This window comes from Nicotiana sylvestris, chromosome 3 (genome assembly GCF_000393655.2).
Source record: "Nicotiana sylvestris chromosome 3, ASM39365v2, whole genome shotgun sequence".
NCBI lineage: Eukaryota > Viridiplantae > Streptophyta > Magnoliopsida > Solanales > Solanaceae > Nicotiana > Nicotiana sylvestris.
This window is the reverse complement of record NC_091059.1, coordinates 105,035,963-105,053,128: the sequence shown is the minus strand read 5'-3', so window position 1 is coordinate 105,053,128 and position 17,166 is coordinate 105,035,963. Positions and strand designations below refer to the sequence as shown.

Sequence of the window (17,166 nt, the reverse complement as noted above, 5' to 3'; positions counted from 1 at the left end):
GGGCGAAGGCTCAGGCTTATATGTCAACCCGGAGAAAGTCAATGAGTTTGTAGGTCGTCATACTCACGTGAAGGTCAGAGCGGAGGGGTCTGACTGTCACATAGTCATCCCTGGGGACTATAACTTATTGTCGAACTGTGAGCAAGTGGCATCCATTTTAACTCATCTATGTGTTGCCCCTGAAAACGAGGTGCTCAGGGCAATGAGTGACATGGAATTATCTTAGAACGTCGCTGGTATGGCTTTGCGGGTAGGTTCTTTTCTTTTTCTTTTCGTCGTTGGGCTTGTGCGACAATTGTCGACTTGTATTTCATTTTTAACTTCTCTTTTTCTTTTGTGCCAGACCCTAATCATGGAGATCGAATGCGAGCGTCGGGAGAAGAGGAGGACGGCCTTATATGGGAAGATGTCTTCCAAGTAACAACGATATCGTGCTAAGCATCGCGCGATGGCCAATATTTATACTCAAGACCCTAAATTTTAGTTTATTTGCAAATGGCTCAAACATAGGGAGGACCAAATGGAGCGCAAGGTCAAAGAGTTGAAGGAGCGGGATGAGGAGCTCATGAAGGCTGTCGCCCGCAATAGTGAACTTGAGGCCTCCCTTAGGGCGAATGAGGACGAGCTTGAGTTGAGCAGGGGGGTGATGGCCGAGAATGTCGACTTACAGGCGAGAGTGGCCGATTTGACCGCTGAATTGAGTGCGAAGGCGGCAGAGATTGAGGGGCTTAAGGGCGAGCTGGACGTTGGTGTTGATAAGATGGCGACAACTATTTTTGAAATGGTGTTGTTGGAGGATGCCCTTTGTATTTGTAGGTCAGAGCTAACTGGTGAGAGGGAGGCCTCTAATCTTAAGGTCGCGGGGCTTGAAGGGCATGTTAAAGAGTTGGAGGCGGAGTTATCTGTATTGAATAGGCAGTGGCCTCGCTGAGAGAGGAGGATGCAACTCGACGTTCTCAACCTTCCATGTCCTATGCTCCAGCCGATCTGGTCGTGTCTCGTCACTTATATGAGTTACAGGTTCTTGCTGAGGCCCGACTTGACGTGTACAAGGCTTTCCACGCCGAGGGGAGGGCAACTGAGGCGGAGCTTCAAACCGTGCATAACGAAACTCCTACAACTCGTGAGGCGTGTGGGTACGACCCTCATACTCCTGATGGAGATGATATCAACTCGGATGAGGCGAACTGTCTTGCTTCGGACTGTTGGTACGAAGAAGCTTACCCTACCGGGGATAATGTGTAATATTGTGTTTTTTTTTCTTTGGGGCTTTTGTGGGACGGGGCATGCTTGAGCCTATTTTGTAAAGATCAGTGTAAATTATTTTTATACAATGTAGATTTTATTTTGTCCATGGGTTGGTGCTCTTTGCAATTTCTATGGTATCCTGGATACCTGTCGAGCTGTTGAGTCGATTTATCTTTTGGGTGAGGTTGATTCCTCTTTCTTTCTTTTTTGATGGCCTTGACCATTGGGATGTTGCTGTGTACTTTCGTCGGAGTAGGATCCCATCGTGGTTCGAATGAGGTCGAACCTACGTTTTATCGATGGCCTTGGCCCTTGGGATGTTTCTTCGAACTGTCGTCAAAGTAGTATCTTGTCGTAGTTTGAACGAGGTCGAACTCATGTTTTGTCGATGGCCTTGGCCATTGAGATGTTGCTTCGAATTGTCATCGAAGTAGTATCCCGTCGTAGTTCGAACGAGGTCGAACTCATGTTTTGTCGATGGCCTTGGCCATTGGGATGTTGCTTCGAACTGTCGTCGAAGTAGTATCCTGTTGTAGTTCGAACGAGGTCGAACTCATGTTTCGTCGATAACCTTGGCCATTGAGATGTTGCTTCAAACTATCATCGAGGTAGTATCCCGTCGTAGTTCGAACGAGGTCAAACTCATGTTTCATCGATGGCCTTGGCCATTGGGATGTTGCTTTGAACTGTCATCGAAGTAGTATCCCGTCATTGTTCGAACGAGGTCGAACTCATGTTTCGTCAATGGCCTTGGCCATTGGGGTGTTGCTTCAAACTATCGTCGAAGAAGTATCCCATCGTAGTTCGAACGAGGTCGAACTCATGTTTCGTCGATGGCCTTGGCCATTGGGATGTTGCTTCGAACTATCGTCAAAGTAGTATCCCGTCGTAGTTCGAACGGGGTCGAACGCATGTTTCGTCGATGACCTTGGCCATTGGGATGTTGCTTCGAACTGTCGTCGAAGTAGTATCCCGTCGTAGTTCGAACGTGGTCGAGCTCATGTTTCGTCGATGGCCTTGGCCATTGGGATGTTGCTTCTTACTATCATCGAAATAGTATCCCCTCGTAGTTCGAACGAGGTCGAACTCATGTTTCATCGATAGCCTTCGCCATTCCATGTTGGAGGTATGATCGTATTCCCCTAGGAAGGCACATCCCGACTTTATCCATGCAATGTAGATTCGATTATATTATTGTAGGGAGACACATGTCGACTTTATTTATGCAATGGAGATTTGATTATATTTTTGTAAGAATTCCATGTCGACATTGTACATACAATGGAGATTTGATTACATTTTCTTAGGAATCTCATGTCGACTCTGTACATACAATGGAGATTTGATTATCTATATACAATCCCTTCACTCCATACCAGAGATCATGTTGATGGACTGGGTAATGAACAATACCTCGGACCTCGAGATATCCCCCTTGTTGCCTCATTAAAAACCTCACCGGGAAAATCCGATTGGGACAAAACCCGGGTGAGGGAAAAAAAGTACGACTTAGGTGGCGCCTCCTCTCAAAAGTGGAAGTATTTGAGGTGGGTGACATTCTAGTTCTTTTGGAGTAGTTTTCCCTCCATTGTCTCTAACTGGAATGCTCCTTTGATTGTTGTGGCCGTGATTTTGTACGATCCGTCCCAGTTTGTTCCTAGTTTTCCCTTATTAGGGTCTTTTGCAGCTTGTGTTTTAGCCTTGAGGATGTAGTCTCCAACTTTGAGCGGCCGCACTTTGGCTTTCTTGTTGTAGTACCTTTCTATTTGTTGCTTCTGGGTCACCATTCTTATGTGGGCCATGTCTCTCCATTCTTCGACTTCATCCAGATCATGTAGTCTACTTTCGTCGTTGCTCGGTCCACTTTCGTTGGAGTATCTCAAACTAGGTTCTCCAACCTCGACGGGTATAACTGTATCAGTCCCGTAGACCAGTGAATATGGCGTCTCATCTGGTGCTGGTTTTTGGCATAGTGAGGTATGTCCATAATACTTCCGGTAGTAGTTCAGGCCATAGCTCTTTAGCGTCCTCAAGCTTTTTTTTCAATATATTTAGTGTTACTTTATTGGAGGATTTGGCTTGACAATTGCCGGCGGGGTGATATGGCGTGGAGAGTATTCGTTTGAAGTGCCATTTTTCGAAAAACTCGGTCATTTTCTTTTCGAAGAACTGAGGTCTGTTGTCGCAGCCGATTTCTTTGGGGATGCCAAAACGGCATATTATGGTTTTCCATATGAACGCGATGACCTCTTGCTCACGTATCTGAGTATATGCACCTGCTTCCACCCATTTAGAAAAGTAATCAGTTAAAACCAAAAGGAAACGTACCTTACGTCGTCCTGCTGGGAGGGAACTGACTATGTCCATCCCCTACTTTATGAATGGCCATGGTGAAGTGACGGAATGAAGGAGTTCCCTTGCTTGATGTATCATAGGGGTGTACTTCTGACACTGTTCACATCTCCTGACGTAGTTCGCGACTTCTTTTTTCATGATGGGCCAGTAGTATCTGACGTGGATGAGGCATCGGACGAGGGTGCGGTTTCCCGTGTGGGCACCGCAGTGCCCTTCGTATACTTCTTCCAGTACTCGCCTTGTTTGATTTGTCCCAAGACACTTGGCTAGGGGGCGTCGAATGTTCTTTTGTAGAGATCACCATTTACGAGGTTGTATATGGCTGCCTGGACCCAGAGCTTTTTGGCTTCTTTCTTATCTTGCAGGAGCATTCCATCTTGCAAATATGCTATGAGGCGGTTGCGCCAGTCCCAAGTTAGGTTTACAGAATGTACCTCGACGTGGTCTATTACGGAATGGAGAAGGGTGACCACATTTTCTTTGCTGATATTTTTGGTGGCCGCCGCTAGTTTGGCGAGGCCGTCTGCTTCGATATTCTGTGCCTTGGGTATTTGGTCGAGGCGGCATTAATCGAATTCTGGCAGTAGTTTGTGAATTTCTGACTGGTACCTTTGTAGTCTTTGTTCTTTGATTTGGAAAGTCCCGGTGACTTGGTTCACCATGAGTTGAGAGTCACAATGGAGGACGAGTCGTCGGGCGCCATATTTGAGGGCTAACTTCAAACCTGCAATCACAGCTTCATACTCGGCCTCGTTGTTAGTCATCTCGGGGCATCGTATGGACTAGCAAATCACTTCGCGTGTAGGGACTTCAAGGACGAGTCCCAGTCCCGATCCCGAGGCATTAAAGGCACCGTTAGTGTAGAGGACCCAGAGGTCGGCATGTGTGGAAGCGTGGAGCGCTTCTTGTTCTACTTCAGGCAATATTTCCGCGCTGAAATCAACGACGAAATCAGTGAGCGCCTGCGACTTAACGGTAGTTCGCAGTTGGTATGTTATGTCGTGCTCGCTTAATTCTATGTCCCACTTGGCCAGTCTACCCGATAGTTCAGGTTTTTGCAGGATACCTCTTAGGGGGAAGTTGTCATCACCTTTATGGGGTGACATTGAAAATATGGTCTAAGTTTTCGTGAAGCTACGACTAATGCCAAAGCTAGTTTTTCAAGGTGAGGGTACCTTGTTTCGGCATCGATTAAGGTTTTGCTGATATAGTAAATCGAAGATTGCGTACCTTTGTTTTCACAGACCAAAACTGCGCTTACCGCAACTTCGGATACTTCTAGATACACAAGTAGACATTCACCCGGGTCCACCTTGACGAGTAGTGGTGGCAAAGATAGATACGCTTTCAGTTTTCTTAGGGAGTCGATACATTCTTCATTCCGTTGTAGTCTGTGGTCTTTCCTTAGCACAATGAAAAATTTGTGACATCTATCCAAGGATCGTGAAATGAACCATGATAGGGCGACTATTCATCCTGTTAATTTCTGTACCTACTTTTTACTGGTCAGTATCTCTGATATTGCATCGACAGCCCTGATCTGATCCGGGTTGACCTCGATACCCCTTTGTGACACTAGGAAACCAAGGAACTTTCCTGAAGTTACGCCGAAGGCGCATTTTTCGGGATTCAGTTTCATCCCGTATTGCCTTAATAACTTAAAGGCTTCTTTCATATGGCCAATGTGATCCTTTTTCTTTGTCGACTTGACTAGCATGTCATTGATGTAAACCTCCATGGTCTTACCGAGCTGTTCTTTGAACATCTTGGTAACTAATCTTTGATACGTGGCCCCTGCATTCTTGAGTCCGAATGACATTACCTTATAGTAGTACGTTCCTCGGTGAGTGATGAAAGTTGTCTTTTCGTGATCCTCTTCAGCCATTAGAATTTGGTTATAACCGGAGTAGGCATCCAAGAAGCTCAGCAGTTCGTACCCCACTGTTGCGTTCATGAGCTGGTCGATGTGGGGTAATGGAAAGGAGTTCTTCGGTCAAGCTTTGTTTAGATCGGTAAAGTCGACACACATCCGCCATTTCCTGTTCTTCTTTTTTACCATGACCCATTGGGGGTATTTCGACTCTCTGATGGAACCATTAGCGAGTAATTTACCAACCTCCTCGTTGACCGCCTCATTGATGGCGGCATTGAACCTTCTCCTCATTTGCCATACCGGCGGGTAAAACAGATCGATATTCAGCATGTGTGTGGCGATATCCCTTGGGATTCCTAGCATATCTGAGTGGGAAAAGGCAAACAAATCGGCTTTGTTAGTTAAAAACTCACGATATTTATCTGGTTCCGAGAGGTTGTGTCCAACATAAGCCTTTTTCGTGCTATCGATTTTGTCCAGCTGGACGGGATCAAGATCTTCTACGGTTGCCCTACAAGCTTCTACGATGTCCGAGTCTTTGATGGCCTCTGCTCGTACGTCGGGTTTGGTTCCCGACATGGCTGATTGTTATTCCTCTGCACTTGCCACTTTTAGTTGTTTGGTGTGTGTGCAATATTGGGTGATCCGGTAGCATTCTTGGGCGGTGCGTGGCTCGCCTCAAATGCTGAATATCCCCCATAGGGTGGGAAATTTGATTACTTGATAGAAACTTGACGGGATGGCTCGCATGGTGTGTTTTCATGGGCGTCATATGATGGCGTTGTAGGTTGTTTCCTAATTCATGAAGTGGAATGTCGTTTCCAAGGTGACCTTGCTAGCCAGGACGAATAGCACTATTTCTCCAGATGTTCGCTCCACTACATTATTAAAGCCCGTTAGTGTTATGCAACGTGGTATTATTTTATCCTCGAGCCTCATCGGCATGAGAACTCATGGGTGAACAATACACGCGCCGCTTCCGTCATCCACCATTATTCTTTTTACATCGATATCTGCGATGCGTAAAGTTATAACCAAAGCATCATAGTGAGGGAAAGACAAACCATCGGTATCCGACTTATTGAAGATGATACTGTCTTCAAGGTCGTCATACCGTTCATGGGCAACTGTCCGTTTGAATTTATGTGTGATGGTGAATTTCACATGGTTGATTACCGTGTCATCGCCGCCGCCAATGATCATTTGTATAGTATGAGCTGGTGATGGTGGTTTTGGAGGTCCTTGAGGTTGATCGCGCCCTCGAGCGAAATTGGCCCGTCCTTTGTCGCTCAGAAGTTCTTTCAGGTATCCCTGGTTTAACATTCTTACTACTTCTTGTTGCAGACCTATGCAATCTTCGATCTTGTATCCTCTTTCGTGGAGGAATTCACACAGGATGTTTGACCTCCTTATGCTCTGATCCGACTTTATCTTTTGCGTCCACTGCACCTTCGTGCCGAGCTTTTCCAATGCGTACACTATTTCTGAAGGAGAAACACAAATATTGTGAGCAGATAGCAATGGAGTCATACCTCTTTAGTTTCGGGGGGGTGCAATATGTCAAGGCGCGACATCTGCATGTCGTGGAGGAGTCAGATTAGATGTTCGGGTATAAGGCTGGTGTCTTTCTCGATAGAAATGCGGTAGTTGATCTCTTTGCCCGTCATTGCAGCGATTTCTCCTTGTCTCGATTTGGACTGATGTTAATCGCTGAAGCAGGTTATTTAGGTCATCCTCGTCTGCCCGCACTTTGGCGCAATAGGCATTGCGGATCTCTTCGCACGTGGTAGGGGGTACTTCATAAGTTTACTGATTAGCTTTTTGGTTGTCGTTGACCCGTTTCTGTTTAGCCCATTTTGAAAGGCTACTTTTGCCATCCCTTGTGACACGTTTGGTAGGCTCATCCTTACCCTATTGAATCGGGCTAGGAAATCTCGAAGTCTCTCGCCCGTCATTTGCCTGACGGCGAAGATATCATTAACCCTAGCCTCTGCCTTTTTCGCTCCTGCGTGCGCGGTGGCGAACTTATCTGCCATCTCTTCGAACGTTGATATTGATCGTGCTGGTAGTTGGGAATACCAAGTCAGCGCTCCCCCTGTATGAGTTTCGCCAAACGTTTTCAGCAGTACAGACAACACCTATTCCTTTGATAAATTGTTACCTTTTACTGCGGAAACGTAATAGATTAAGTGATCTTCCGAGTCCGTGGTACCATCATATATTTTCAAATATGACGGCATTTTGAAGATCTTTGGAATAGAATGGGGTGCTGCCCCTTTGCTATATGGCTGTTCGATGAATCGGCCCACGTCGCATTTTGGTAACAACTTCGGAGCGCCTAGTATTTTATCGACCATTTCCTGATGTTCCTTCATCTGGCCGCGGAGTGTTTTGTTCTCATTTTCTATCTCTTCCATTTTCTTTAAGATGGTCGTAAGTGCATCATCGCCTGTATTAGTAACAGTACGGGTGTTACATGTTCGTGTAGTGTTTGGATCATCGGCAGCAACTGCAGTTTCTGCGGGTAACGTGTCTTCGATACCTCTCTAAACGGGTTTCTCGAGCATGTTGCTCAAGGTACCAGTCAACCATTCTTTTAAGCCTCTTGACAGCTGGTGGTGCTTCTCTTGCTGCGGATGTTGAGGTTTCCCTCTTGCGCAAGATCGTTAGATCCCCGTGCGGGGGAGATGAGATCTCTCCCTCAGGTGTAACACTTGGTGTTGCATTTTCATTGTCTTCTCCACTAGCTTCGTTGAGGGAATTCAGGAGGTTGTTTGTGACACCTACTATTACCTTTAGCCTCGCTTTTCCCTTTCTTGCCATTGTTGGCTTTTATGAAGCTGAAGAAAAGTGATTATTTCTGTCAAGAATCTAGATGAAAACTACGATTTTAGCTATAGAAATCCACACAGACGGCGCTAAATTGTTTTACTCAAAAAATATTGAAACCTTTTTGAACAAATCAATCGAAGATGAAGGGGTAAATCTTAGCTGAGTATAATAATCTCTAGAAAGAATGATCGATAAAGAGAAGGCGGGTCACAAGATTTATTTAATGATCTACTTTAGTAAAAAACCTTTAGAAATCTTCTCATTTGTAAACAGTAATGCAACCAATATTCGGATCCCCCTTTTACAAGGTTATTGCCCTCTATATATACAAAGAGCAAAACTCTTCTAAGCTGTAAAAGACAAATTACAAGGAATATTCGAAGGAATATTCCTGATATCCCCTAATGGGTCTACACTATTACAAGGGTCGTGCAGTGTCTTGTTTGCCTTAAGGTCGTCTCCCTCAGGACATCGATTCAAGGAGACCCCGTCATTTGTCGTACTCGTCGTACTCGTCGTTGGTCGTGATTGGTCAAATTTGGAGCCATACATTAGTCTTGTAAATTAAGAAACTAACTATGGTCAAAATTAGATGTAAGTAATACAATCTTCTTATAATGGGAAGCTTCCAATGTGAATGTAAAATGGAGTGCTCAAAAGTTAAAGATTCTGTAACTCTAGACATATCCTATGGCTCAAGGGATGTCCAATAACCAGAGGTGAGTCCAAGATTTCAAACTTATGGATTCAGGATTCTATTTCTTTTAAGTTATTGGATTTTAAATTTAATTAATAATTTATACATAATTAATGATCTTTTCAAGACAAATATAGAGTTTGAACAAACCTGATGGGTTCGACCGAACACGTCGTCGACACTCTAGCTCCACAAACAAGAAAAGTTGGTACAGCTTCAACTTCATGGTAATTTCTATTACTTTTGGAAATGCAACGAATAAGTCAACATACGTAGTTATTCTCCTTATCTAGATATTATACATGAGAGCCAAAATCTCGTTGCACTGTTTGTGGATATAATTTATATCAATATAACAACTACTTCAATACCGCACAAGATGGGTGATTTGTGTGGTGTCCAATTTTTTGCGTGCACAGATTATAGAAGGATCTTGTTTTTCTATGTGTTACTTATACTACTGTTGCGAAAATAATAAATGTGGAAGGTAAAGAACACAGGTATTTTAAGTGAAAAATACCCAGCTCAAAAGGTGAAAAAACCACGACCTACTACTCAGTAGGATTTTTTTCCAACACTTCACTAAATCACTAAGTCAAAACAGCATTTACAAAATACTTTGTAAACCTAAGGATTACCTCTAATTCCGTTGTAGCAACCCGTCTCTAACTCTTGTGACAACTTTAAGTTAACTCTAACTTGAATACACTACTCAGAGTACCTAATATAATTGCTTCTAGATAAAACTGAAAGGTACAATTTGAAAACACCTATTACAATGAAATTAGGGGTGTGTTTGGTATGAAAGAAAATATTTTCCGAAAATTATTTTCCAATTTTCCCACGTTTGGCTGACTTAAATGTTTTGGAAAACATATTCCTTATGAACTCATTTTCCTCCAATTGGAGGAAAATATTTTTTTTATCAAGAGAAGGAAAAATATTTTCCAAAACTCCTTCTCAACCTTCCTCACCCTCACCGACACACCCCACCCCTATCTCCAAAAAAGGCTTTATTTTTGAAATTTCAGTTTTTCCGTTACCACCCACCCTACTACCTTCCACCCCACCCCCCTCCTGCAAAAAAAATTATTTTTTTACCTTAATTTTTTTTTGCAATTTCAAATTTCTGTTTTTTCGTTTTTCTGCACTACCCACCACTCACCCAACCCCCTCACCCAAAGAAATTTTACTTTCTTTTTGTAATTTAAATTTCTATTTTTTTTGTTTTACTGTCCCCCACCCCCAGCCCTGCTCCCCCTCCCAGAAAAGAAAAATTTTAAATATATTTTTCAATTTTAATTTTTTTATTTATCGGTTTAAAGGTTCAAAATTTTATAAGCTCCAAAATTATGAGTTCGGAGGTTTATGTGTTTGGAAGTTAGGGGTTCGAAATTTTACGGTTTCGAAAGTTTAGCGGTTCGAAAGTTTATGCAATTTATGAGTTCGGAAGGTTGTTGGTTTGAAAGTTTATGGCTTCATGTTTATTATATATAAATTATTTATGAATACTCTTGAGAAGTCATTTTCCTTAATTTGCATACCAAACACCGGAAAATGAATAAGATTACTACTTGTTTTCCAAGAAAATATTTGTTTGGAAACTATTTTTCACGGAACACATTTTCCGTTATACCAAACACACTATAGAATAAAAGACAAATACTTGGAACTTGTTTTTCTATCTGGTTCATGTAGCTTCAAGTTCGCACACTTGAACCACACAAGAATTGCTTGCAAAATGCTTTGCTATTTTGCTCTCAACTCACGTTTAACTTCAGCGTTTGTGCATACCAGTAAAATAAGAACATCTTGAAATATATAGAGTTAGTAGAATATGAAATAACTAAAGTTCAAATGCTATACTCTTCCTTGATTGAAGAGTTCTAGTTATCTTCAACTTCTAACTCCTCCCTCATCTTGGATAAAGTTCTCTTCGAGTAAGGAGTCCTTCTCCTTATCACTTATACAACCTTTTTTATCAGGAGATATCAGATATACTAACTTAAGTTTATCTCCTTCACTTACATGTCTTGTGCTCGAATTCTGCATGTGTCTGTATTTACTGTGTATGGACTTGGTTCATGCTTGAGTTCTTTTATAAATCATCAAAACAAATTTCACTTGGGCCAATAAATTCCCTCTTTTTGATGATGACAAACTCTGTGCTTTTCATAAGCATAAGCCCTGTTTCAACTCAGCTCAACACTAACACAAAGTTAGAACACTTTTTATTTTAAAGTCACTAATCATCAAGGACCAGGTTCATTAGGTTATAAATATCACAGTCCAAAGTAAAAAGCAAATACTTATCTTCCCCTTTTTGGCATCATCGAAAAGTTGCATAATTATGTTAGATAACTATATTTTCATAAAAATTAATCATGGCCACTGGGGATACTTTAAATGCAAACATGGAGTCAAGAATCCTCTATCAATCTAATGATGTTAGCCATCTAAGAAGCATCAACAAACAGTTAGAGCACACAAACAATTAATTTTCATTGATATTAGTCATCCACAAAGCATAAAAAGAAATAAAAATACTGGATCATGAGCAAAAAGAACAAAAAAAATCCCATCTGGGTCACTGATTTGTCTAACTAGGCTAGGAAGGTCTTAATGTTGCAAAGGACTAGGTTCTTAGCTTGAAGCAGTTTCAGCATATCATGAAGAATACCATCATTCTTCTCGTTTTCCTTTGTAAGCTCAGCTCTGAGAGCATCTCTCTCAGTTTCTACTTCTGCCAACCTCTTCTTCAGTCTTTCAATTTTAGCATCCTTAGCCCCACTCTCTTGCACCAAGGCTTGCACTTTGCTGTTTATAGGTACCTTTTTGGATGAACCAGGTTCTTTGGAGTGGTGTGGACTTCATAGTCACAAGCAGTTTAAGTGTTTGCCCCAAAGTGATCCTTGCTTATACTACTTCTCATTTCTTGATAGGTACCTTGAAGTGTGCAAGGGAGGTAAGGACATGAGCTTTGGTGCCCGTCAGAACCCTATCAAGAAGCTGGATGATAAATCCAGGCTAATTAATTTGCCTTCCACTGTCCAGACATTCCATAAGGACCATGTCCATAAATGTGGCAATGTGCCTCCTTTCGTGCCTAGGCAGCACAATTTTGTTAACAAATTCGAACAACACTCTATGGGGTGGCTTCATCTCACTTTTGTATATAGCCTTGGGCTGAAGCTCTTCTTCATTGTCACCAAACTTCCATATAATGGCAAATGAGGTAAGGAGATTCTCTAGACTTGGCCATTTGAGCTTCTTGTAATCATTTTACCCTTTATCAGGTACACCTAAGATCTTCCTAGTTCCTTGTCATCAAAACTCACTGTCACCCCCTTCACCATACTGGTAACGCTGCCATTTTTTATCTCACAATTTGCCATGAACTCCACAATCTCAGTTCTGGCAAGCTTTCCATCCATCCGAGTGACCATGTCCTTCTAACCCTGCAGTTGTAACTTTTATAGCAGCAGCATCATACATTCCTCCTCCAAGTTACTGAAGAGTCTACCTTTCAAGTTAGTTCTTTTCCCAAACTTAACCATCATGTGTTTCTCTCCATCAGATTCTTCTTCTTCTTCACTCCCTTCTTCTGCTTCCACTACTTTCACTTTTCTAGATTTTAATGTAGACCTGGTTCTTTTAGCCAAGGTGGAAGGCTCTGCAGACTTTGTCTATGAAGCAAACTTCTTTTTGGAAGTCTTGATTTTCTTTGCCTTTGGAGTCACAACCTCCATTTCTTCGGCCTCCTCTTCATCACGAAGAACCAGGTCCATCTCCTCAAATTCAACTGCCTCAGCATGCTCAATCACCTTCTTCTTCTTTCCCTTTGCACCAGTTTTTCTCTTACTTTCTTCTAGGGCCTTTTCTAGTTTAGCCTCACTCTGCTTCTTCTGACTCCTTGTAGCTCTTTCTCTTGTACGAGGAGTCTCTACAGGGATAGAAGAGGCAGCCTTTCTCTTTTTGTTTGCCCTAGCAGTACCAGGGACTTTAACTCTTGAACTCTTTTTCTTTTTAGGATAATTATCAGACACTTTTCTCAGTAGGTCTTCTAGGGGTTCCCGCTCAGATGGAATAGGTTCTTGAACATTCTTCCCCAATCTGACCATCCCCTTAGCAGCTTCTCCAGACCCACTTCCTCCTTTTTCTCTCACACTTTCTTCTTCTCCAACAGATTCCTCACTCCACACTACCGTAGCTCCTATTTCCGAAGTCAAACCAACAAGAGTGGGTGAAGATTTAGCCACTCCTTTTCCCATTCCCCTTACAACACCTTCAGCACCCTCACTTTCCTTTTCTTTTCTCCTTTTATTTTTACCACCAATTTTCCCAAACTCAGTGGTCTCAACCCCAACCACAGTTTCTACTAGAACAAACCTATTTTCCAGATTTGCAGCAACCTCAGAGATGATTTTAGAAGTAATTTTTAGACCAGATGTTACCTGCTCTGTTTCAATTCTTCCCCCTCAGTAGCAAACTTAAATGATTCATCAGATTTCTGGGGTTCTTCTTCCCGACATGCTTTCAATTATTCATTAATTTTCTTGATTTGTTCTCCTCCAGCGACAACCGTACGAGCAATCATCTTGAACCTTCCTTTCTTAGAGGTGGGTGTGATGAAGGTATGATGGACGATGTGGATGTAATTTCCTTGGGTGGTGATGAGGGATTCTCAGAAGGTTTTGCCATTACTGTGTTTGGGTATGAGAGAAGATGCGTGTATGTGTGTTTGGAAGATGAGAGAAGGTAGAGAGAATTGTTTGACGGCGGAATATTTTGAAGTGAAGAAACAATTAAGGCCTAATCAATATAAAGAGGAAGAGTTTAATTGGTAACAGCTTCTTTTTGAGAAATTCAGAAGTCTAATCAAACTGGGAGTCAGTTTGAAAAGATGACGCTGAAGACTCTCCCTAGAATCTAGGCATTTATTGTGTGTTGGGACTTTATTTGGATGAAACTGGTTCATTTCCTAACAGATAAGCTCATGGAGCTTAGGATTAAGTGGGACTCTCCTTTTGATCATAATCCAAATATAGTTATTTCAAAATATGCATAGTGGAGAGTTTGTACCATGTAATCTTGATGAACCAGGTTCTTCACTGAAAAATCTCTTGTGTAAGTCTAAATTTTCCAAGAAAATAAAGACAATATCATTAGAGATTAATGAGACATGTTAGCACATGGCACAAGAGTATACTGATAAAAGTATGAGACTGAGCAAAATCTATTCTAATTATGTACAAAAGTTCACAAATTTCTTAACCAAAATTTATGAGTTAGAAGTGGTTCCTTTTAGGTGATCTTAATCATCCCTAATTCTAACTTGTTCCTTTCATAGTGATATTTACTTAGAACTTTTGTGAAGATGTCAGCTATTTGCTTGTCAGTAGCATAAATTCCACAGTGATCAAACCCTTATCATAGTTGTACCTCAAAAAGTGATGCCTAACATCTATGTGCTTAGTTATTTTATGATGAACCGAGTTATTGGTCATACTAATTGCACTAGTGTTATTATAAAAGATGGGAATACAACCTACATCAATTCTAAAGTCCATTAATTGCTATTTTATCCATAACGATTGAGCAAAACATGAGGTAGCAGCAATATACTCAGCTTCAGCAGTAGATACAACTACAAAATTTTGCTTTTTGGTGGCCCAAGACACAAGACATGAGTCAAGAAAGTGTGCCATACCTGAGGTGATCTTTCTATCCACAAAAAACCTACATAATCAGCATCAACATATCTCACTAAGTTGAAATTACTACTTTTTGGATACTAGAGACAAAGATTAGTGGTGCCTTTTAGGTATCTCAGGATCCTCTTGACAGCAGTCAAGTGAGACTCCTTTGGATTTGCTTGAAATCTAGTACACAAGCCTACACTGAAAATAATGTCAGGTCTTCTAGCAATGAAATATAACAGAGAGCCAATCATTCTCCAATACAACTTCTGATCACCAGATGAACCGGGTTCATCTACATACAATTTTGTGGTTGTTACTATAGGAGTGTCAATTTCTTTGTAATCTTCCATTTACAACCTTTTAAGCAACTCTTTGATATAGTTCTGCTGATGGATCATAGTTTTATTTGAATTTTATTTAATTTGTAAGCCTAAAAAGAAATTAAGCTCACCCATCATACTCATTTCAAATTGACTCTCCATTAGTTTAGCAAATTATTTACTTAACTTATCAGTAGTTGCTCCAAAGATTATATCATCAACATATATCTGAACTACCAAGAGATCTTTACTTTTTTCTTTCAAGAATAAAGTATTGGCAATTTTACCTCTTTTGTAGCCATGCTCAAGCAAGAATTTTGATAATCTTTCATACCATGCTCTTGGAACCTGCTTGAGCCCACAAAGTGCCTTGTCAAGCTTGTACACATGATCAGGACATTTCTTGCTTTCAAAGCCCAGAGGTTGCTTGACAAATACTTATTCCTTTATATAGCCATTGAGGAAGGCACTCTTGACATCCATCCGATGGAGAGTGAATTCCAGTAAGCAGCAAAGGCTATAAGGAGTCTAGTTGCTTCAAATCTTGCAACTGGAGCAAAGGTCTTATCATATGCACTCCTTTTGACTATATCCTTGAATCACCAATCTTGCCTTGTTCCATGTAACTGTTCCATCTTCATCAAATTTTTTTCCGAAGACCCATTTTATATCAATTACTGATATGCCCTCGGGTCTTGGTACCAGATGTCAAACTTGACTTCTCTCAAATTGATTAAGTTCATCTTGCATTACATTCAGCCGGTCTACATCCTGCAAAGCCTCATCGACATTTTTAGGTTCAATAAGAGATAAAAAAAGCATAAAAACACAAAGATTCTTCAAAGAAGATCTGGTTTTGACTCGAAAGGTTGGATCGGTAATTATGTTCTCAATAGGATGAGAACTTTGATACTTGTAAGGTTTCACAACCAGCTGGTTTCCCTAAATGTTCCTTCAATATTTTGCTGCTGAGGAACAGGTTCATGGACAGGTTCCCTCGAGGTTTGAAGATCAGTTCCTCTTTGTTCAATTCCCCCTGCCAAGTTGCCCTAGGTGGAAGGACATGTTCCATCACCTATTCCTTCCTCTGGTGCAGCTTCAGTCTGGGCTGTGGTTTTATTTGAGTTTCTTACCCACCCAATTGCTTCATCATCATGTTTTTGCCTCTCAGAAAGAATGTTAGTTTCATCAAAAACCACATGTACACTTTTCTTACACACATAGTTCTTTTGTTATAAATCTTATAAGCTTTACTATATGAAGAATATCCCAAGAATACTCCCTCATCACTTTTGGGATCAAACTTACCTAGGGAGTTTTTACCATTACTGTGCACAAAGCACTTGCATCCAAATGCTCTAAGATGGGATGTATTTGGCTTTCTCCCTTTAAGTAACTCATAGGGGGTCTTCTCAACAAGAGGTCTAGTCATGCTCCTATTTATGATATAGTATGCAGTGTTCACAGCTTCTGCCCAGAAACTATGGGGCAATTTACTAGAAAGAAGCATAGTCCTAGCCATTTCTTCCAATGTCCTATTTTTTCTTTCAACTGCTCTATTTTGTTGTGGAGTCCTAGGAGCAAAATAATTATGATCTATGCCATGTTCATCACAAAATTCAGCAAATTTAGCATTTTCAAATTCAGTACCATGATCAGAACTAATTGATGCAAGTTGATTACTTAGTTGTTTTTGAGTTTTTCTAACAAAAGAAGTGAACATGTCAAATGATTCATCTTTAGATATTAGAAATAGTGTCCAAGTAAACCTAGAGTAATCATCAACAAGCACCATAAGATATCTCTTACCACCTCTACTCAATGTTCTCATTGGTCCACAAAGATCCATATGGACCAGTTCCACCGTCCTGGTGGTGCTTACCATTTTCTTGCTTTTGAAAGAGGATCTTACCTGCTTCCCTCTTGCACAAGCTTCACAAACTTTATCTTTCTTGAATTTAATATTATGCAGTCCTATCACCAAGTCCTTGGAGACTCGTTTGTTGAGTTGACTTAGACTGGCATGTCCAAGTCTCTTGTGCCAAAGGAGGGGATCATTATCCAACACACTTAAGCAAGTGAGTTCATTATATGAAAGTGTGGACATATCCATAATATATATGTTGCTCACTCTTTTTC

At 41.3% G+C, this 17,166-nt stretch overlaps 2 protein-coding genes across 2 annotated transcripts; one reads left to right on the top strand and one right to left on the bottom strand.

Moving 5' to 3' along the window:
* The first annotated feature begins 238 nt into the window (after nucleotides 1–238).
* On the top strand, nucleotides 239–931 carry LOC138887789 (uncharacterized). The gene is made up of 3 exons (XM_070169576.1): nucleotides 239–250; nucleotides 344–417; nucleotides 511–931. Exons 1-3 carry the CDS (start codon nucleotides 239–241, stop codon nucleotides 929–931), a joined length of 507 nt encoding a protein of 168 aa, XP_070025677.1.
* A 5,496-nt stretch (nucleotides 932–6,427) lies between these two features.
* On the bottom strand, nucleotides 6,428–7,006 carry LOC138887788 (uncharacterized). The gene has a single exon (XM_070169575.1). The coding sequence runs from the start codon at nucleotides 7,004–7,006 to the stop codon at nucleotides 6,428–6,430; it is 579 nt and encodes a 192-aa protein (XP_070025676.1).
* Nucleotides 7,007–17,166: the final 10,160 nt, after the last annotated feature.

Bases quoted from the DNA above. Each gene is read 5' to 3' on its own strand.
- LOC138887789 (XM_070169576.1), top strand. The intron at 418-510 runs GTAACAACGATA...GCTCAAACATAG, and splicing joins TATGGGAAGATGTCTTCCAA to GGAGGACCAAATGGAGCGCA.
- LOC138887788 (XM_070169575.1), bottom strand. From the start codon at position 7,006: ATGACTCCATTGCTATCTGCTCACAATATTTGTGTTTCTCCTTCAGAA.